Below are 22,464 nucleotides of genomic sequence, written 5' to 3'. Positions count from 1 at the left end.
AGAGATGACATAAGTAGAAGAGGCACTGTTACTATGAAACCATACATTGGAGTGAAAATAGCAATCCGGAATACTCAATATTTGTTGAGTACTTTAATATTCTTGGAATTTATTTAGCACTCTTGGAACACATATGTTTGGTCAATGTACTGTATATATTTGAGTAATCAACTTTTCCCAATTTCATCTGTCTGTCCCAACAGATCTTACAGAATGGCTATGTACGGATTTCATTGTTGAGGGAGCTACATTTGGTGGGCTCTTGCCAGTGGGCCTTTTTTTTTTTTTGTGATGTACACATTGTGGAATCTTCTCCCAACAGAGATAAAGTTGGCCTCATCACTCCTCAGCTTCCACAGGTCCCTCAAAACAGGGAACAAGCCAGACGTCGCGACGACACAACGTGCGGTCTTGATAGTCTAAGACCGCCGTTGATTCTTTTACTAGCTGCAAGGTCCATATGTCCCGAAGAGACAGTGACAGGGAGACAAATCCTTGCTGGTCTCAGGGACACCGCAAAGTCCCTGATCGACCCAAGGGAAGTTTTCCAAGCTGGCAGTAAACAGACAGCCTCCAGGATGACAAAGTCAGAGATGGCTCTGGAAAGAAGGCAGTGAAAGTGAGTCCAGCTGGTGAGATTTTTTTCTTTGACAATGATTGCCCAAAGAGTTTTTTTAAAAAAAAGATAAATTAGTCCTTTAAGCAAAAGAATAAAGCGGCAAAATATATCTTCATTGGACTGCCTTTTCTATGTAACAGCGTTTTGTGGATTGAAGTGATTGGAACCCTTCCCGTTTGTCCTCTTAAGTGAATGAATTGATTTTTTCTCCTATTCTGTGCTACCTTTATTTTTTGCTTGATCTAAAACTTTTTTTTTACTTTAATAATCCTTCCTCTTACTGTTTATTAAATTTTATTAAAGACATTTAGAGATTTTTGCTTTCCTTAAGTTTGATACAAATAAGAGAAAGTTGAATCTGCCATTCAGAAGCCAGAACTTGGTTTTTTTCTTTTTTTGAAACAAAGTATCCTTTGCTCTATTTTCTCTGATTCTGTTGACATTGTAACTAGAGGGTTTGCAGCTTGTCTGTAGAAACTGATAACAACTCAAGGACACGGACTGTTCTCTTGCAGGTGTCTTTGTGGAATATTTTGGACAAGGAAAGGGAAAGAAAAGAAAAGATAGAACCCTCACTTTTTTGAAAAAAAAGCCAAAAGGATCTCTATGTTTAAGCAAATTCAAAACAAAAATATTTTTATACATAAAAGAGACATTGAAGGCGAGAGTCGCAGTGGATTTTAAACTTTTTCTTCTCTTCTGGGAAATATGTATTTATATACAGATGAAGAAACCCTAAGTTACCAGGATTTTTTGGATGGAATTCTAAAGATATTGAAAGGATTTGAGAGATTTGATAAGTAGTTGGATAGATTATTGTCTGCCTCAATAAAAGATGAAGGGACTGGAGCCACAAAAATTAAAGAAGAGTGTGAAGATATAGAAGATAAAGACAAGATAACAGATGAACCTAATAATGGAGCACCTATGAGTGAAAGTGGAAAGGAGGGAACATGGAAAAGTGAATCAGAGGTTGCCACAAAGAAGAGGGAGTCAAACTATTCTCCAAAGCACCTGAGGGTAGAACAAGAAGCAATGGGTGGAAACTAATCAAGGAGAGAAGCAATTTAGAACTGAGGAGGAATTTCCTGACAGTGAGAACAATTAATCAGTGGAACAGCTTGCCTCCAGAAGTTGTGAATGCCCCAACACTGGAAGTCTTTAAGAAGATGTTGGATAGCTATTTGTCTGAAACGGTATAGGGTTTCCTGCCTAGGCAGGGGGTTGGACTAGAAGACCTCCAAGGTCCCTTCCAACTCTACTATTGTATTGTATTGTATTGTATTGAATCTGATTATTATTATTATATACTTGATGATCTGGATCTCTACCTCTCCTGTCAAGACATGGATTTGATGATGGAATTAAGAAGAGAAATAGCTTTAGAAAGACATCTGATAATCAAAGGCATGTTAATTTTAATACCAGTTCAAGGGCAACAAGACTATATGAGAGATCTTTCAAGCAAAAAAGTGCAGAGAGAAGTTTTTAAAAACTTTATAAAGAAGTTCATAAGAGAATTGACGCAACAACTGGCTAAAGAGAAAATATTGTTTTGTTACTGGAAAGACACAGGCTGATAATGAAGGTTGATAACTCAAAATTTAGTTAACCTTTGGTGATTAATAAGTAGGATTTTCTAGACAATTTTAGAATGTTTTCTTTAAAATGTTTATTCGTTAATTAATAACTAATTATGATAATAATAATGAAATAATAATCTCAATTAGTAAAAATAATTTGGATGTAAACTGTAAATTGGGGCCTGGGGAAAAGATTTATCAATTTCACTAATACATTTTTGTTTAGATTTTGTTATAAAGATGTAATTTCTCTTGGGTACTTATAAACTTTACTAACAAACTTTTGTTTAGATTTTATTATAAAGATGTAATTTTTCTTGGGTCGGAGGGGAGGAAATGTGATATAAATGGCAATTTTTTTCTTTTTTCTTTAGATAACTATAATAATAATAAGGAAATGTTAATGGATAATGTTTAATGAACTTTACATGTCTTGGCATTGGTAAAAGCAATCAGATGTAAGCCTTAAATAGTGAGTTGGGGAAAAAAAGGGAATATGCTATAAAAGGGTAATTATTGGAGGTTTATAGGAATAGCTAATGAATGCCAGTAGGTGGTTGTGTCTTTCAATACAAATGATTCTAGATAAAAGCATGTTTAAATAATTATAGCTAAATGAGAATGATGGTACATTGATGGCAAAATGCATAAATATTTTTGATTTTAAAATGTAAATTAAAAATAGGAAGGATGTATAGTAATGCACGAAATTTATTTGTAACCAATTGACATGCTTTCTACAAGATGTAATGAAGAATGTTTTTTTTGTGTGTTTTTGTTTAATTAAAACAATATTTTTTTTCCAACCTCCCCCCCTCCCCCCTGGTTATTCCAGTGGGCCTGGGAACCCCAGGAGACCGGTGAACTTACTATTAAAATTCCTCCATTTATTATTATTCTCTTTTAGTTCTGTTTTTATAATTTCTAACTCTTTTTAATTATTATATAATGGTTTTAACTAGTGAATGTATTTTTTTACTGTTTTTACAGTAAAAAACACTGCTCAAAGTAACTTTCCATGAGATATATCATCATATATATTTAATAGGTAAGTAGGTAGGTAGATAGATAAGTTACTGTATATAGAAAGAAAAGTCACTGTATATACTCACATTTTTAACCAAAACACCATGAAAAATGTGCTACCCATGAATAAGCTAACTGTCAAAATATTTAGATATTTTAATTTTCCCAGTTGATTTATCTGTGGCAATCCATAATTAAAAATTCAAGGGTCAGCTTATTTGTGGATGGGCTTCTATGTGAGTATATATGGAATATGTACGTACTTTCAATAGTATTACCAAATATACCCTTGGATAAGCTGAAGCGGGTGCATGTTAACACCAACAATTCTTGTCTTGTGTGTAAATCTATATGCTTGTTGATTTCAAAAAGCTAAGCAAATTCACTTCAGATTTGTAGTTGAGGGTGAGCAGAATCTCAAGGTTTCAGGCTAGATTGGAAAACAAAACAAAACAAAATCCACACTCCTTCCCCCCCAGTAGACATTATCATACCCTTGCCATGAAAACTATATTGATATGTTTATAAAGGCCTCAGGACTTGAGGTTGACTTGAAAGAACCTTTTTTTAAATGCAATTTTAAAAACTCACTTTGCAACCACCTTCCCAAAGAATAACTAAATTAACATTTTAAAGTAAGTTTATAACCATTCTTTCTGTATATCATTTTGCAAACTGATGATTTTTTTAAAAAAACCAGAGAATTGAAAATACTATATATATTTAAAACACAATAATTGGCTTTGTCCTGGAATGCACAGCAGTTTACAATTATATGTACCAATCTTGACATCTGTCAGTCTCTCTGTCCACCAACTTCTAGGATAATTTTTATTTTCAAGAATGCCTTGCCCCTTCATAGGCTCCCTTGCTTTGTATAGAATGTACTTAACCTGTACAAAAAGAAAAAAGAAAAGGAAAAGTGAAAAGGAAAAGGAAAGGAGAGTCAAAACATGTTAGAACAGAAGCGTTGACAACAAACTTGCTTACCATAGTAGCTGTGTTACGATCACTTTAACTGTGCTGTCAAAACTGCGAATTATCCCAATGTCTCAAAAAACTTATCTAATTGTGTACTTCTGTGTTGAATTAGTTCAACAAATTTATTTATATCAGGGTTCTCCAAAGTAGTCAATACTGACTTCTAATGATCAATGAGACTGTTAACTATTGTTGTTATTGTTTTACTAATTAAAGTAGTATTTATTAAATTATTTTCATAGTATTTATTAAATTATAATGTGTTTGAGGGTCGATGAACAATGTGAAACTTCATGAAGGAGTCATTGACCTAAGAATCTGAGGACCCCTGGTTTAAACAGACCACTATGTGCAAAGAGAGGGAGGGAGGCATGCAGGGAGAATGGTGTGCAGATGTCCAACTACCATACAGAAAAACTCTACAACTAAATAAAACCTTATCTCTTTGGCAGTGCAAACCCAGATATCACCATCCCAATCTCACATATTTTGGAGGTATGCAGAGTAAAATTTCCAGAATCCCAAGAGAACCAAATCATCAATAATACATATTTGTTCTTCTGGGATATGTATTCCCGGAGCATCTGGATGGCATCAGGATGCAGAAAAAATCTGTTTATATTTGAAATTGAAAAATAATAGTGCAGCCTATTTTCTAAAAGCGTAGTTGTGTTACTTGGCTGCCACTAAAAATCACCTTCTCTATACCCAAATCTCATTAAAACATACAAAAGTGGACCTTCTATATTTTTACCTTCTTGAGAATATAATAGCATATTAAATGCTAAAATCTTGTCTGCAGATATGTGATTTTAATTCTGAATTTGAGCTAGACATGTGCATATGCTCTAAAGACCATTTAAAAAAGCAAGTGGACACCACCTTTCAGCTTTAAATGTCTTGATTGCTGCCTTAGAATGAGATAGTCAATCAGTCAATGAGACTCAAGTGTTTTTATCTATCTGATGATATAGTTCAATGTGCCTGCATATCTGCAACTTAATTTGCACTGTACTTTGTATGTTTGCCTGTGACAGAGAAGGACCATTCCTTGCCTCCTTATAGGAAGAAGATAAATTGATTATATGGTATGTATGTATGTATGTATGTATGTATGTATGTATGTATATATATGTGTGTGTGTGTGTGTGTGTGTGTGTGTGTGTGTGTATAGGCTGGGTTTGGGGCTTAAAGGGTGGTCGAAGCTGCTGTCTTTCGATAAATCTTGGTGGGGGGTGTATGGAGAGCTGGCTTTGTTTCAGTAAGTGGAATGATTGGTTGTGTGGTTGTATCATGATTGGTAGATTGGTGCTGATTGGTGCTAGCTGTGTGTCCATTGTTGTTTTGTGTTGTAACGGCCAGACTATCTATCTATCTATCTATCTATCTATCTATCTATCTATCTATCTATCTATCTATCATCTATCTATCTATCTATCTATCTATCTATCTATCTATCGCTACTGCTTGTCAGAATTGGATATTGAAATCCAACCTAGGCAGAATAATAAGGGGACAGTAATTTCATCCCTCTTCTTCATATGTGGATGTACCATGTGCAAAAATATTTCAAGCCAATAGCTAGCTAAGGGAAGGTCAGCTATTTTTGGCTGGTCACACCAGCTAAGGAAGATACAGTAAAGTTGTTACAGAGAGTGTCCCAAAATAGAAGTCTATCTTCATTTGTTAGGTTGCAGTTTAATTGACCACAAATCCAAGCCATAGCATAAGCAACATAATTCTTAACTAAATTTATCTAACATTTCTCTCCCAACACCCTGATATATATTTTTTAAATTCATCAGTTATTTTTAAAGAACAAATCAGCAATGAAGTTGAGTGTTGGAATATTTTTTGGAGGCTTCTTTGGAGCTCTTGGGATTTTGTTTTTTCTGGTTGCTTTTGGGACAGACTATTGGCTTCTGGCTACAGAAGTTGGGAAGTGTTCTGAAGATGTGAATCGCACTAGGGTTAGTATACTTTTTATTTCTAGGAATAATCTCTTGCAGTGTTATCAGAGATGTGTCTGTTTTGTTCTTGTTTAGAAAACCATTGAATGCATAAGTAATATTCTGATTTTAACTTCAGCCAGTAACAATCAGGAGGTTACTTTCTCTGATTTCTATTTTGGTCAGTTATACTCAGAATTAGCAGGACATAGAATTATGATCAATCCATCATAAAATATAGAACATGGGTTCATACAAATATATGATAAGTTCTTAGTTTCTTTTGTGCAGGAAGAGGCGATTATGTTCCACCATGAGGGTTTCTTCTGGAGATGCTGGTTTGATGGGAAGATTGATGAGAATCCTAGCAGTATGTTGAGGTTTTGGTACTGTAAGTATTCTAGTTTTGACCTAATATGCAGAATACTTGCTTACATTTTAAAAACTGCCTGCTTTAATAGGTTCTATCTGTAGAAGGAAACCTTTCGGTGTGGTAAAACGGTTCTTCATGAGTGTTTTTATTATTCTTCTCTCTGCTGCATTTCTCTGTGATTCTTTCAAAATCTGTTCTAGAGGACTTCCCAAACTTTTGCATCAGATATGTGAATCTGTTTGTCATGGATATTATTCTGCTGGACAGAGGTTTAAGAAGGCTCACAGTACCCCATTTCTTTAAGCTGCTTTATATTCAAAGTATTCAGTAGAGATTCAATTCAAGCACAAGAATGCAATGGTTTGCAACACTCCAAAAGAACAATCCACTAAAAACTAGCATGTTTTGTTCTAGCAGGATGATCCTGTATGCAAACATAAAAGCCATAATCTTAGATTTGCAGAAATGTGACCAAAATGAAACCAGAACACTTCTGCACATGCCTGCATAAATGCATTCTGTGAATACTTCTAGCAAGGCTTCACATAGTGATACAAGCGAGATTGAATAACAACTTTATGTTTGTTCTTGTGCAAGAGCTGCCCAAGCCCTTGAATAAAATGGAATAACCTATTTGAATGTGTTTTCTGTTTTTTCATGCACTGCTCTAGAGCAAGGTGTTTTGGAAGTGAAGAACCAACAGAGCTTTTCTATATAAATACCTGTGTAGACTGGCATAGAAACCAACTCCCTGATCGGGGTATTCCTAAGCATTATATATTGAGAACTAGAGAATCACAAAATTATAAAATTATGGTTATACACTGTTTCAATCATTTGGGAATTATAATAACTGTATCTTTCACAGAAGTTTCTCTTAAATATTTAAAGTATTTATTGAAATAGGTGTAGCCCATCTTTCCATTAAAAAAACAAATTGCTGTCTATAGGACAACAATTAAAAAAAATGTATTAATAAAAGTTCTAAACTATAGCAAAGTTTTAACTAATATCAAACCCCCCCCCCCAAATCACTGTCTCAAATCTCTCTTTCTCTCTACCATCCACCCTTCCACATCAGACCATTCAAAAGCATCCTCCTTTTTACATGCTACTCTCCAGATACCAAATGGGAAGCAGTGAAAGTTATAAAATGCCATATTAGGACTCTAATAGAACAGATGGAGACTTGTCTACTGAATGATCTTTGGATGACAATATTGCAATTTCAAAAATGTTATGCAATGTATTGGTAGCTTGAAAGAGTAGAGAAACTGAATAATTTGGGAGAAACTAGAATGGGTGTTTATGTATTTCTTACACTTTCCTTATAAGATCTTCCGTAATATAGGCATCTGGGCATCAGGAAAAGTCAGTGAATAATTTTTGTTTATTTGTTTGTCTTCAAAATTTAAATATAAGTGCTAAATGAAATGCTAATTGGAAATAATTGGCAAATGTATGTATGTATGTGTGTGTACATACATACATACATACATACATACATACACACACACACTCACACATACATACATACATACATACATACATACATACATACATATATATAAACTTGGAAATGTCTTGAATTCTCTAGGGAAGTCCTTTACTGCTTCTGTTTCACTCTGAATCAATTCAGAGTGAATCAAGCAGTGCTACTACTGCTACCAAAATTCCCTCCGGAGTAGTGTTTTTTCCTACAATTACCTTTACCTAATCCAGATCATATAACATATTTTTTTAATTTTTATTTTTACGTGTACCTGACTCCTAGAGACTGTCCGATTTGAGCCTTACAAGAACAATTCCATTAAAAGCCAAATGTAATTATTTCTCTCTCCCACACATAATTCAGAATTTTGAATCTTAAACATACAGGGCCAATTATTCATCCACCTAGCATAAGCATTCTAAAATTGGTAAAATTGACATGTATAGAAATGTAAGAGAATAATTTAGCCTTTGTTACTGTTTTTCAGTGAACCAGTCACCTTCTAAGAACTGCACCCATGCTTATCTCTCTCCATTTCCTTTCTTAAGAGATTCCCATAACTCAACCACCTATAATTCTGCAATTAGTAAGTATTCTTCGTTGCAATTATAGGGCTTTGAAATTCTTCAAGTTCAATTCCAGAACTGCTGTTCAGAAAACATAGCAGTAGCAATTGCTTTAAGAATTATAGGCAGATCACCACTTCTGCCATCGAAGTGCCATTTTGGAATTGAATCCACAGTGTTGCATTGTCCTGGCAAGTTGTTTCTTGTTTGATACCCTCTACAGTCATAATTCATTTATGATCCCCAGAAGCATCAGGTTGGATTCTATGTTCATATGGGTCATTGTTCTACCAGTTGTTATTGTTGTTGTTGTCCCAAAAATCTCCCCAAAGGCACATTCCTAAGGTATCATATCATTGTCTTAAATCTGTGTGTGTGTGTGTGTGTGTGTGTGTGTGTGTGTGTTTGCAACTCAGGTTTGATTCCTGACAACCGCTGGCAACAGCTTTAAGCAGGTAATCTGATTTTCAGTGATCATCTTATCCTTATCAGTGATCTTCTTATTGTTAACTCTTTCTACCATCTCATATTCTGTTTCCACCAATAAAGAATCTGATATTTAAAAGGAGCAAGAATGGCTAAAGGGGGACAAAATTCTAATATCCTGACTTGTCCAACTGGAAGGGGAGGGGTGAGATATAATCTAAGTATAATCTCTGTGTATATTCATGTACATAATATGAGTTCATGGTTAACAAAGAAAAAAGAGTGAACCATTTCTAGGGAAGAATCAGCCTCATGGTGGTTTAAATTAAAATTAACTTGTCAAAAACGACACTTTGCTGCTAGCTGAAAAAAGATGGCTGCTATCCATTAATAGTGTCATTTTATCCTAGAAATTGAGTCCAACATTTTTTTAGGCCAAGATTACATTGTGCCTTTAAGTAGCATTTCAACTATAAGGAAAGCAAGAATTGAGAAATGGGTTGAGTGTGGTCAAAAAATTAAAATACATTACATTAAATCAAATTATCTTAATGAGATATTGGTAATATGGTTCCTTCCAATAATTTACTTTCATAGATCATATGAAAAAGGTCAAGGGCAATATTTTGAGAGGAGAGGAAGTGAAAAAGTCAAGATAACATCAGCACTCACATAGTCAAAATCCTGTTTCTTTTTTATGTATTATGATATCTTTAAAAAAGGGCCCGTGTGTGTGGCATTTTGATGGTCCAGGCTTGAGCATCATCTTGACTTTTTTAGCTCCATCACAAATGGTATTTTATATATTGATCAAATATGTGATTGGTCAAATTTCAAGCAGTAGTCACTCTATTCACTGATTAAATCAACCAACCAACCAATCAACCAACCACCAATCAACCAACCAATCAAGAGATCTCTTTTTTTTTTGGGAAAAACAACAATTCCTCTTTGGAAGAGCTTCACTCTCAGATTTTGAGGGCCCCATTATATTACCCTTTCAGAGAGCTATGAAAACAGGAATTGAGTTAGAATAGGAGTAAGCACAGCAAATACAAATTTAAATGTAGAGTTGACAAGAAACTATAATGTTATGTTGGGATATGGCATATGATGATGTGGGATTTTATGGCTTCTATTTTATGGAATGTTGTTGTGAGCTAAAACTTCATGAATTCCTATTATAAAAAATGGTCAACTGGATGAATAAAAAGAAACTGGTGAATATCGAGCCTTTGGTCACATTGCTCAGAAAAGCAATAAATTAGGCAGATTTCTGCAAAAAGGAAGCTGTTTGACTAAAGAAACTCTTATTCTGAAAAATATTGTCTTTTCTTCCCTCCACACTAAACCACTTTATTTGGGTATATAAAAAACATAAAATTACAAATTATTGCATAAAAATAAATAAATGAAGCATGATTCTGGATATAGGAATCTATTCTTATTCAGTTTTTTTGGAAGCTTTTCCTTTACAAAGAAAGAAAAAATCAAATATTGAAGACAGAGTCAACTTGTGGACTCCTTATTAATTCTACTGGGAGAGAAGACATACTGGTTATGTCTATCCTTAAGAGCAACCTGAGAATAGGGGGATTATTTTTACATTTTGAACTCACTCACTCACTCACTCACTCAATCAATCAAGCCACTTCTTCAGGATACTTCGAATTCTGCAAATTTTATGATACAATGAAAAACATTAAGAAATAATTTCTTCTTTTAACTGGCAATATCACTAAGATAAAAATCAAGCTCATATACCTATTCACTCCTGTTTGTTTTCCTGTTCCCAGCTCTTTTATATTTTTAGCCTTATGAAACATTGCCAAAACTAGAGCTGTGACATGCTGCAGAAAAATGTTATGACGCTTAGTTATGGAAACTATTCCTATTGCAACAACACAAAGCATGTAGATTTGAAATCTGTAGCATCACTTCAATGCATCCTTGTTCTACCACTTTGGAAATACCCTAAGTATAAATATTACCCCAAATTCAATTTTATTTATTGATAAATTATATTGTGTAAATATTACACAATTAAATGATATATTGCTTCATTTTGGGTGACATACAAATTTATTGATAATGATAAATTATTATTTTTGTATGTATGCGGGCAAATGCAGAAATTTATGTATCAACTCTTTTTTAGCCCCCAAATTTAAAGGAATATTTAACTTTCTAAAAATAGTTGGGAATAGATAGTAAGTATCCAATTTCTTAGCCATTTTGAGATGCCGTGGCACAGTGGTTAGGGTGCTGGCTACTTCTGCTGACTACTGGCTGCCTGCAATTTGGCAGTTTAAATCTTACCAGGCTCAAGGTTGACTCAGCCTTCCATCCTTCTGAATGGGTAAAATGAGAACTCAGATTGTTGGGGGCAATATGCTGACTGTGTAAACCACTTAGAGAGAGCTGAAAGCACTGTGAAGTGGTATATAAGTCTAAGTGCTATTGCTATTGGTCCCTGAATAATAATATTTCTGATCACAAAAAATAAACAAAGATGAAATGTTTCTTTATCAATTCCTCAAAAACAAACTACCAAAATAATTTTGACTGATGAATGTCATTCTTCATTCATTCTTCTTTTGAATGACAATCCTTAATGAGGAACTCTGTCCAAGATTCTAAAAAATGTTAGAGACTATAGTTTAAGAAAAGAGGCTGTAGTTTATATATCTTATTTTGAAAGGTACCATTAGATTCTCAACCATCCTTCAGAGGGAGGGTGCAATTATCTATTTCTTCAACCAGAATATATGGAAAACTATCATAAAACACAAGATAGGGTTCTTCCTTTTAGTTATATAAAATTGTGTTTAGACAGGGTTTCAACTTTACTTATGTTTTTATATTTTTGGTATAGACTTTTGATTTGCCACCATAACATAGCAAAAACAGGGGTGGGTTCTGGCTGCCATTAATACCAGTTTGGTAGTAAAAATTTTACCATCCCACCCCAGGAGAAGGATACTGTAAAATTCCCCCCCCCCCCCACTCCAGAGGAAGGTTACTGCAAAATCCCCATTTCTTCCATATCAACTGGGACTTGGGAGGCAGAGAATAGATGGGGGCAAGGGCAGTCAGAGGTGGTATATACCGGTTTTCCAAACTACTCAAAATTTCCACTACCGGTTCTCCACAACTGGTCAGAATCTGCTGAATACCACCTCTGGTGTAGATGATGATGTATTTTTTTTAAAAAAAATATTTTTTTATTTAATTTGTAAGCCACCCATCTCACTCTTCAAAATAAGTGGGTGGCTTTTTAAAAGTTATATATATAATGTTGTGACCAAGATTAGATTCTAAAAACTCCTTTTTAAAATTTATATATCAGGGAACATAGCAACCCTAACACATTTATAGTCTTTTTTAGTTAAAATTATTTTCATTACAATGTAAATAAAGTTTGGTTTAAAATCTTTCAAATTATAGAAATAGGAGTACTTTCTTTATTAATACAATATTAATATTGTATTAATTATTGAATTATTGAGTGAAATAGGAGTACTTTATTAATACAATATGAGGAAATTAATTTCTAGAATATTCATACACTTTAAACTATTTTGTGCAACCTGATTCATAAAACAATAGTTGAAAATATAATCTAAATTTCAATATTATGTATCATCCTACGCAGTTTTATTGTAATGGGGTGTGTATTTTAGTTTTATGCAAATGGATTCATACTTAGGCTTTTTCACAATAATTTAACATTTTCCTATTTTTATATTATATTTACAATGAATAAAATAAATGGATTTCCATGATCTTAGTTTTTATAAAGAGATTCCTAAAAATAGATGCCTAATTAGTCAATTACTTTATTATTTATTATTATGAATATTTGAGGGGAGGAACACACCATGTTATCAGACTCTTAATGCATTGATCATTATCCAGAACCTTTAATATTGCTTGCCCTTAACGCAATGATTTTTTTATATTTGCTTTGAAAAATACACAAAGAAATGTACTGTCTGAACAGTTCCAGTTATTAGCAATTCTGACTTTTTAAAGAATACATATTTTGGCTTGTCTCTCTATTGATTCTTCAATTTGGACTTTAAAACCATATGGAAATACATTTTGGGGAATATATACTATACATTTCTTGAAAGCACTCAATTCTACTTTGCAACAATTTTGTGACTTATCTTGGCTATGTTCTAAACTTTTCTTTACATTGTCTCTAGGCTCTGTTTCTACTTTAGTGAGATCAATTGTATCTGGTAAAACCATACAAATATCTTGAAGAATCTTGGCTACAGTTCAGCACATTATTTTATGAACAATTTCCATTGGCCAAGCAAGTGAACTGATTAACCGCATGTCTCTCCAGCAGATACCAAGCAACGGGGATCCATAACGCTCTTCACATGCATCATTATATTCCAAGATGATCTGATAGCATTTGGCATTCCTGTCTAATGCAGGACATATGGTGCTTTAGATTACTGATTACCAGGAGGCTGTGCTGGAATAAACGTTCAGCTTGCTAATGAAAAAAAAAAAAAACCTAAGGGAAGGCTGGAGTGATTCTGTAAAAAATTCCCTCTAAAATCTCTTTTCGATATTCTTTTGTCCCCATTTCCAGTTTACCGTGGTTTCTGGTCAATTTTCATGCTCCTTGGAGTGGTCACCGTGGTGGTAGCTAGTTTCTTCATCATCTGTGCTGCACCTTTTGGTAGTCACATCCTCTACAAAATAGGAGGAGGTTTTTTCATTGCTGCTGGTAAGTTTCATGTGCTGTCCAAAGTTAGTTGTCTCAAAGCAACACTCCTTATCCTAAAATTGTAGGTTGTGTAGTTGAAACCATAGATGCAACCGAAGGATCCGGAAAGGGTTTTGCGGGCTAAGCTCAAAGCACCTTGGATTTCACTGGGGATGTTTCTTGAAAAAGCCTCGTTGAAGGAAGGGATAACATTTTTTCCAATTTATATGTATATTATATATCCCAATCATTCTGTGTCTATTTATTTATCTATCACAAAATACTTCTTCACAATATAATACCAGCAAAGTCCCTTTGGCTTTTTCTAACATGCCATATTCAAAATACCCCCAGAAGATAATCTAAACTCCACATTTTGTGGGAGAATATCTAAGAATGCCTTCCTTTTTTATATAATAAGGAAGTAATCCATTTAGCAAAATGCTCTTGGGATTGTGGTAGTCCCTTCAAGAAAAGGTATCCTAATTTATTTTCAAGCCCTTTGAAAGAGAATAGAAAACCTAATTCTCTCCTTCAAGATCAACCCTCAAACTTTGTCTCCCTCTCCTGACAGACCAAGAAAATAAGAGCCTCTGCTTCCAGTAATTTTTGTCTCTTTCAGAAACAACTCACCAGGTGTTTTTACAGAATACATACATGCTTGCTTAAAACTCAGATTTAACATCCAGAACCCAAATACGTATCTTTTCTTCCCCTTGTTTCATTCTGTTAGATTGATTATAGTTCTATGTAAACATTTCTGTTCTTGCATACGTCCTTTTAATTTTATTGTAGACCAGAGGTGGGTTGCTCCCAGTTCAGCCTGATTCGGCCGAACTGGTAGTAGCGGTGGCGGGAGGATCCGCCCACCTGCCTGGACGCTTCTGCGCTTCTTGCACACACACGCGAGCATGAGCGAACCGGTAGTAAACTGGTTAGGAACCCACCACTGTTATAGACACTCTACTTACTCTTCTGCCACAAATTCAGTGTCTTGAACAATTAATTTTAGCCTTGTTAAACCATTTGTGACTCAATAGCCAGATTACTCTACATTATCCTTAAGTGATTTTCAATTTTTCCCCAGTTGTTCCATTTACTTTCCAAACTATGGTTCTTACATCATTCTGGGTAAATTCTATAACCATCCTGTTTCAGAACACAGACACGTTGTTGGATTTATATTCTAACTGTCTCCTGAAAGGAATAGTCAGGGTAGTCTTAGGACAAGTTTCATTTATCTTCTTACCATCTTCCTTTCCCACAAATTATATGGAAGTAATATGCCAGTGACTGGAGGGTTTGAAATCATCCTGGCCAGGGGGGTGGTATTCACTTACCTTCCCTACCAGTTTGCAAATGCTCGCTTCACTCACGCGTGCACATCCACGCATGCACTCAGCCTTCCGTGCTTGCACTTTGGCTAAAAAAAGTGCCATAGAGCTGGGATGGGTGGATGGGGCCACTTGCAATTTCCACTACCAGTTCGGGCCAACTGGTCCAAACTGGCAGAATACCACCTCTGATCCTGGCTTTCTTCTCACTTATGAATGTCAAAATATAGTAAAACACACTATAGATTTAAAATTATTTACATACAGAGCAAGCTATTCAAAGTACTGTACACGAGTCTCTATAAGCATTTCATGGCCTAACCAAGAAATTAAACCCTGCACAGCAGAATTCTGATTCAAAAGAGATGTTACTGATGAACTGACAATGTTGGATAATAGTTGTATTTAGAGCAATCCTACGTATATCCGCTCAGACATAAATCCTGCTACTGCAATGATGTTTTACTTATAACTATATAGTTCTTCAACTCTGCAAGAAAATAACCCAAAGTTTTTTCTTAGCTTTTATTTATTTTATTCCTTACTTATATTCCTTCATATGACTTCATGGCTGTTCGGAGGCTCAAAGTCCTATTACCTTATTTAAAATACTGCATTTGAAACATATAATTTTATGTACCTCAGTTAAGACATGAAAGTATAGATCGTGGAATGTGTGATTTAGAAGCTTCTCTAACAGATGGATCCTTCCTAAATTCTGTTCTTTTCTATATTGGTTCAGAGGTTAAACAAAAAGGGAAAAGAAACTCTTTTGCCAGAGGTCTTTATTTGTTTATTTTAAACCAACAATCAAGCATGCAAGGAAATATTGGGAAGAGAGATGTACAGTATGTTTAATTTTCTCAACCCACATAATTTATCCTGTTTTGAATTGCTCTCCCTTCATATATTTTCTCTAATGCAAGTACAAGAAAGGCTGATTTGCATATTGTCTACTAACAGAACATGCAGATCAGCTACCATTTCAGAGTCTCTGTATGACTTTGTCTTCTGCTCCTCAGGCTGACTTATGTCCTTAGATTTTTGTAGGATTTGATTGAAGCTGTGTGGAGGGCATGAAGTGCCCTGGCAGCAGAACAGTATGTTCCTGTGAGATCAGAAGGTGTCCATATGCAGCCTGCTAACAAAGCCAACAGAAAGAATAAAGTCTGGAATGATTTAAAAAAATAAATAAGGATTTTCAAATCTCCTTCAAATCTCTCAAATCTACAGTAGTAGTGGAACTGTAGAGGAGCATGTCACTTTAAGCAGCACTTGTTGATCACATCTCTGTCTCTCCCTTCTTCTTTCTGTTGTGTCTTATGGAAACTTTTACCATAAACAACCCTTCCTTGTTGGTATGGAAAAAGCATTACTATGTGAGAAGATCAGGAATGTGTTCAAGCGTACAAATATTTATCTTTACTCATTTATTTACCTTTAATGAAGCAGAAATATATTCAAATGAAGACTTCTGTTAATTCCTGAGTCTCATCCTTATGTTACTTTATACCTTGTGGATAAAATATGGGTGCCCCTGAAAAATAAAACAGCAAAATGAATAATGGCGAGGGAGAGACAGAGAAATAGAGAAATGAATGCTTGTTTATCCAAATACCTCTTGAACCTATTGTTTGTTTGTTTTGAAGTAAAGTGTTCCATCTTTTTGTGATTCATTACATCTTTAAGACACTTACTTTTACTAATGAACTTGGAATTGCTCTCCAAGCAAAGGGTCTTAAGAAGTTGGAACAGAGGAACTATGTAGCAGTCTCAAAAGTTTCTAAAACCCATGCCCTGTTAAAAGTTTAGTCACAGTCACTGGGCTTGAATGGCAATGGCCATTTGCGATAATGATCATAATAAAGAAACATTTTTCTCCCACATCAATGAGTGTCATTTGTCCCATTCATCTTGGTAATAAACCAATTATTGGCACAATTAAGTATTCAATCTCTTCAAACATAATGCAGGTTTTGAAGGACAAAGTCATCTAAATAATGAATATTTAAGACAATGATTGGAGCCTCTGGTCTTCCATTGATTTTTGCTAACTTGCCCTCCTCAATCTCAACCAAAGCCCCAAAATTGATGGGCCAAATATTTTTTTTCTATTGAATAAATAGATGTCACAAATGTATATGCTGACCTTCTAAAATGAGGCTGAGTAATATATAGTATCAGAACAAACTTAGAACATTTCTATCTATGCAACTAATAAGTATGTTTGCCAATAAATATTTTTTCTAGATGTTATTATATCCATTCACGAAACATTCCTAGTAGAGAAGAAGACAAGAGTAGAAGCAGACTTGGATTCTAGTTCAGTAATAAGCTTGTTGGGTGACTTTGGGCCAATTATTTCCTTTCAGCCCATCCTTCCTTGCAAAGTAGTTCAGAAGTGGATTTCTGGCGGTTCACCCTGGATGGGGTGAACCGGTAGTGCTGGCGGCGGGAGGCCCTGCCCAGTCACCTAAATGCTTCTGCGCATGTGCAGAAGTGACATGCAAGGGTGCGGGCACACACACGCACGCACACACACACATGAACCGATAGTAAAATACATTGAAACCCACCACTGAAGTAGTTGTAGGGAAAATTGGGGGAGAGGATGTCATGAATGCTGCTTTGAGATTCTGAACAAACTGAAGGATAAAAATCTAACAACCCATTCTGCAAATTGTGACTTTCATAGATTTATAGGTTTGGAGCATCTGTTTTAATGTTTGTCTAAATTTTCTAGATATTTCTGAGTTCCTGTATGGCAATTTTGCCATAAATATTTAATAAAACATTCTTTCTTCTCCACCTGCCAGGCATCCTATTCTCCCTGGTGGTTGTGCTGTATGTTATCTGGGTCCAAGCAGTGGCTGATCTCAAAAACTACGAAGCTCAGAAGAAAATTGACTGTTCAAGTTATTCCATCTATGTACGTTACGGCTGGTCTTTTATACTGGCTCCAGTTGGAATATTTTTTGCTATGTTTTCTGGCATGTTGTTCCTCCTGGTAGGACGTACGATTTATCTGCATGCTGATTAATTGGGTAGCAGGTGCTTGAACGATCAGTGTGTAGTGAAGTTGTGCTAAAAAGGTTTTTTATACCTTGTTATCCTTACTACCATAGAATGCTCATGGTATCATTGAAGATTGACTTAAATGAATAATGTAATTTCATATTGCCTGCTCAGTAATACTGGAAATGTGACCTTAGGTTCAGTAAAGATTGCATCCCAGAAATGTGCACAATTGTAGCCACTGTTTATATGTTCTTTATATGAAGGACATGAAAATCCTTTCAGAAATAGGATCCTTTCATATTTTTTCAAATCTTCCTACATGTATTGACACACACAAGGAAATATATAAAATAATTAACATAAGAATTAGGTTCTGTCTGCAGGCCAATTCAAAAATTAATTATTGACATTAACAACTTAATGAAGGAACATTTACAATGAAACTAGGTCTTTTTTTTTCTTTCCTGCCCAAATATTTGCTGCTGGAAGTAAGGAAAAGGTTGTGAGGTCACCCTTCTCAATTCATCTAAAATGAATTTTGTATTCTGTTTCCAGAAAGATTTCAAATTTGATGTCTTTAGGGTTACATTTATATCATTATATAACATTTTAATGTTATGTAATAGTATAATAATGCTGATTTCCAGAAACAGGCATATTTTTATTCAATAGAGATCTAATTTTTCCCTATCATCAATATTTTTTTCCAGTGTAAGGAGCTGTGTGCTTACGACAGCCAATAACTAAGATCCAATCATTAATTCACCTTGTAGTCAAATTGTATCCTTTTCCTAGGCACAAAGAATACAAAATTATATGGGGAAGTCTAGATGCAAACACCCATATTGCTCCTGAAAGAAGGGCCACCTTTGGTCTCCTTAAAAGTCATCTGAGAAGCAGTTTGGACTGTGTGTAGTCCTTCATTATAGTATTGTTTGAATTGGTCCTACAATCTTACTGAACAAACAACTATTCCATGCAAGGCTTACTGTACTTGTTTTTGTTTCAGTTCTCAGTTTTACTATGAGCAAACAGTTTGGTTCTTAAAAATAATTATCCATGTAATGCTTTAGCCAATGTGTCAGAGAAAAGATGAGATCAGTGGAAGAGTGCTTTGATACTGTTCAGTGTAGCTGCAATAAGTCCACGTGGTCCAAATAATAAACAGCTCATCCAAAGGAACTATGACAGATGATGAGTAAAAGTTATCTAGCTCAGCCCCCAGCAAACAACAGCTGTTGTTGCTTACCTGGGCATCAAAACAATGCATGATACAATGATAATTATTATTTCATTTTTACATCACGTTTTGGTGTCCAGTGAAGTTTATAATTTGATCCATTCGATCATATTGTTTAAACTATTGTCCGTCAATCACTTTTTTATAGTCCACCTTTTCCCTTACAACATGCATAGGAAGGAAGGAAGGAAGGAAGGAAGGAAGGAAGGAAGGAAGGAAGGAAGGAAGGAAGGAAGGCCTATGATGGATATGTAGAAGGGGTGATCATATAGAATGGAGAATAATGATATTTTTAAAAAACTCATATGTTATCACTTTACCACACACTTCCCATGTTGAAGAAGCAAGAGCTCCATTATTAGCTAGACCACAGTTGTTTCCAATCAAGTTGGTTTCTGTCCCAGATTGATAAAAGCTACTGGCAACCTGCAACCCAACCAGGAGGTACCAGCCTTACATACTGTATGGTGTCCTTTTTCTTCTGGCTCAGGGTGATAGGCTTTCCCCATAATCCCTTAATCTATTGTAAGACTCAAGTCTTATGGGTAATGTAAAGGGAGCATTGAGGCCTGCTTCATGTATTGCTATCATCACCAGAAAATGCATGTCAAGATTCAGTTAGATGAGAAAGAGCAGAGAGGAGGCATTAGAAATGTTACTTATATCTTTCAAGCCTGGAGCCAGGTCTAAATTTCTCAAGTCTACTTTTGCTCCTTTTATATGTTATCACTTTGCAATCATTCACTATTTAAAATTAATACCATGCTTTCATTGGAAAACTTGTTCCACCCTCTACTTTTGGTAATAGCAAGAAAGTATGTTTCTTAACAGTCTGTTTACATCTGTTTCGCTATAATATAATCTCCTCTATTGATTTTCCCCCTTCTCCTCTTACCACAGTGTTTCAGGGTAGAATTAAAGCCTGCATGATTATGTTCTGATAAATATTAAAAGTGTCCATTTTTATGGAACTTCTGTCTTTACCGTTTCAAAGCTTTCTCTGTTGTCTGAATACTCTACACTACTTGTATAGGAGGTGTACCTGTATGCCTCGGAATACGACTACATAGAGACTGGCTAGTCGTGGCATCATCTGTTCACCAGGAGAAAGTGATTAGCAATTGAAAGTGTGCCAAATCTGCTTCTTGCAAATAGGAGCAGATTTCAAAGATAAAATTCTTATCTCATCATTTGCGGCAACATATGATAATTGGATTTGTTTAGAAAAATACATATATATGTATTTGACATATGTTTTCTATGAAAAAAAATTGCTGTATATGTTCTCTTTTTAAAAAAATAAAAGTTAATGAGCAAAATATTTGTATAAATGAAGGGTTTTCTTTTCTTCTTGCTCTCTATTTCTCTCCAAATGATGGTTGTAAATTTCATTATATTAGCAAAACATAAAACTTGCGGTCTGCTTGAGTATGCATTTTACTAATCTGGTTGTTATACATATATTCTACCTATAGATCTCAAAGCTGGCAAAATGTTCCAGTTTATTTCCCATTCAACTATGGAAACAGCCAAACTTCCTTATCTGAATTGTTTTTAGATCCATTTGCCTTTGGATCATGGTATTCTGACTCATTCAATGAATTTGATGGAAGTGACCTTATCTAGACATCTTCCTACCATTCCTTCAGCCTTCTGATTTGTTTGCTCTCTTTAGGATTTTTCATTAATATTAATTTATTCTCTGGATGCTGGTTATTTTTTTCACTAACATTTTTATAGACTTCTTGTAAAAGCATGGCTGGCTCAGGAATTCTGGGAGTTGAAGTCCACAAGTCATAAAGGTACCATCATTCTCTACCTGTGGTCTATGGAAACACCCCCCCCCCCCATCCAGGTGGTTGACAGCTGAATACAATGAACTTAACCACTGAGGTCCCTAGACTGAATTGAAAAACCCAATAAAAAAGTGGTAATTCCCTGTATGAGGCATCTGAAAGGTAGTTCAGAAGTGTATAATAATTTTGCAGGTTGAGGTTACATTACATATGGTAATGTAAAACATAAATAATAAACCTTTATTTTTTTAAAAAAAGTAATTTCTTTTAAATGCACATTTTTAAAAGAATGCAAGAAATAGATAATATACTTCCAAACTTAGAAGAATATGGGCAATACAGTTAGAAAAGCAAATATGAGCCATGCTACATGAGTAGATATCCAAAAAATCTGAAACATCCTATGACAAATATATTCTAATACATAATTAAAAGCTTATAATATAACAAGACAATCCACATCCATTTTCTAATCAAAACATGTCTTTGTGAAGCTTTAAATGTAGAGTGGATTGAAATTTTATTGCATAATAACAGTAAAAAGAAGCTGTGTAGCGCCCACAATAAAGCTGTGAAGTGGTGTTATAATTGTAGTTTTTCATTAAGAGTAAGCAATAATAATAATAATTGACAGATAACTAGTCATAATGAATGTGAGCAAGATAAGTTACATTGCAGTGAAGAAAATCCCAACCGGTTTCCCCTTTTGCTCAATGCATCATCACTACTATTAATGTTTACCGATTGCTCATTTTCAGGGGAAATGACATGCTTTTTGGATGCTGATTTTTTGACAAGGCAGATCATTTTAAGAGTATAATAATAAGAATTATTTGGATATACAATACACATATCGGTACTTAGGACACCCTACTTCGGGTGCATCTCAAGGGGAGCCCCCTGATATTAGAACAACCACGGACTTCCGCTCCTTCCGCAAGAAGCTCAAAACCCACCTGTTTAATCTAGCCGGCCTGGCCTAACTCCAGCTCTCCCACCTCAGTCTGTATTTTTAAATTTTAAGGGTTGGTCTTAAAGCTAAGTTTTTAATTTTTATAAATTTGTACAGGGGTTAAAGTTTAATACGGTTTTAATTATATTTATTGTTATCTGTATGGTTTTTAATTTGGTACCTGTACACCTCCCCGAGTCCCTTCGGGGAGAGGGGGCGGTCTAGAAATCAAATAAATAAATAAATACTTAGGCAGTTAATTACTGACGCCCACCCACACACATCCCTACCCTCAAAATATATTTTCTTAGATTTTACCTTCTGTTCCTGTAATATATATTTGTCTATCTAGTTCAGTATTATTTATTCTAATTGACAGC

The 22,464-nt window shown here is 34.8% G+C and overlaps 1 protein-coding gene across 1 annotated transcript; it reads left to right on the top strand.

The window, feature by feature from the left end:
• The first annotated feature begins 5,885 nt into the window (after positions 1-5,885).
• On the top strand, positions 5,886-20,657 carry TMEM182 (transmembrane protein 182). The gene is made up of 5 exons (XM_081948904.1): positions 5,886-6,179; positions 6,450-6,549; positions 8,511-8,609; positions 13,628-13,765; positions 17,895-20,657. The coding sequence occupies exons 1-5, from the start codon at positions 6,039-6,041 to the stop codon at positions 18,116-18,118; spliced, it is 702 nt and encodes a 233-aa protein (XP_081805030.1). The 5' UTR covers positions 5,886-6,038; the 3' UTR covers positions 18,119-20,657.
• Positions 20,658-22,464: the final 1,807 nt, after the last annotated feature.

The sequence above is a fragment of the Natrix helvetica genome (assembly GCF_964273705.1).
Source record: "Natrix helvetica genome assembly, chromosome: 3".
Taxonomy (NCBI): domain Eukaryota; kingdom Metazoa; phylum Chordata; class Lepidosauria; order Squamata; family Natricidae; genus Natrix; species Natrix helvetica.
The sequence above is the reverse complement of the archived record's forward strand: the minus strand, read 5'-3'. Positions and strand labels throughout refer to the sequence as shown.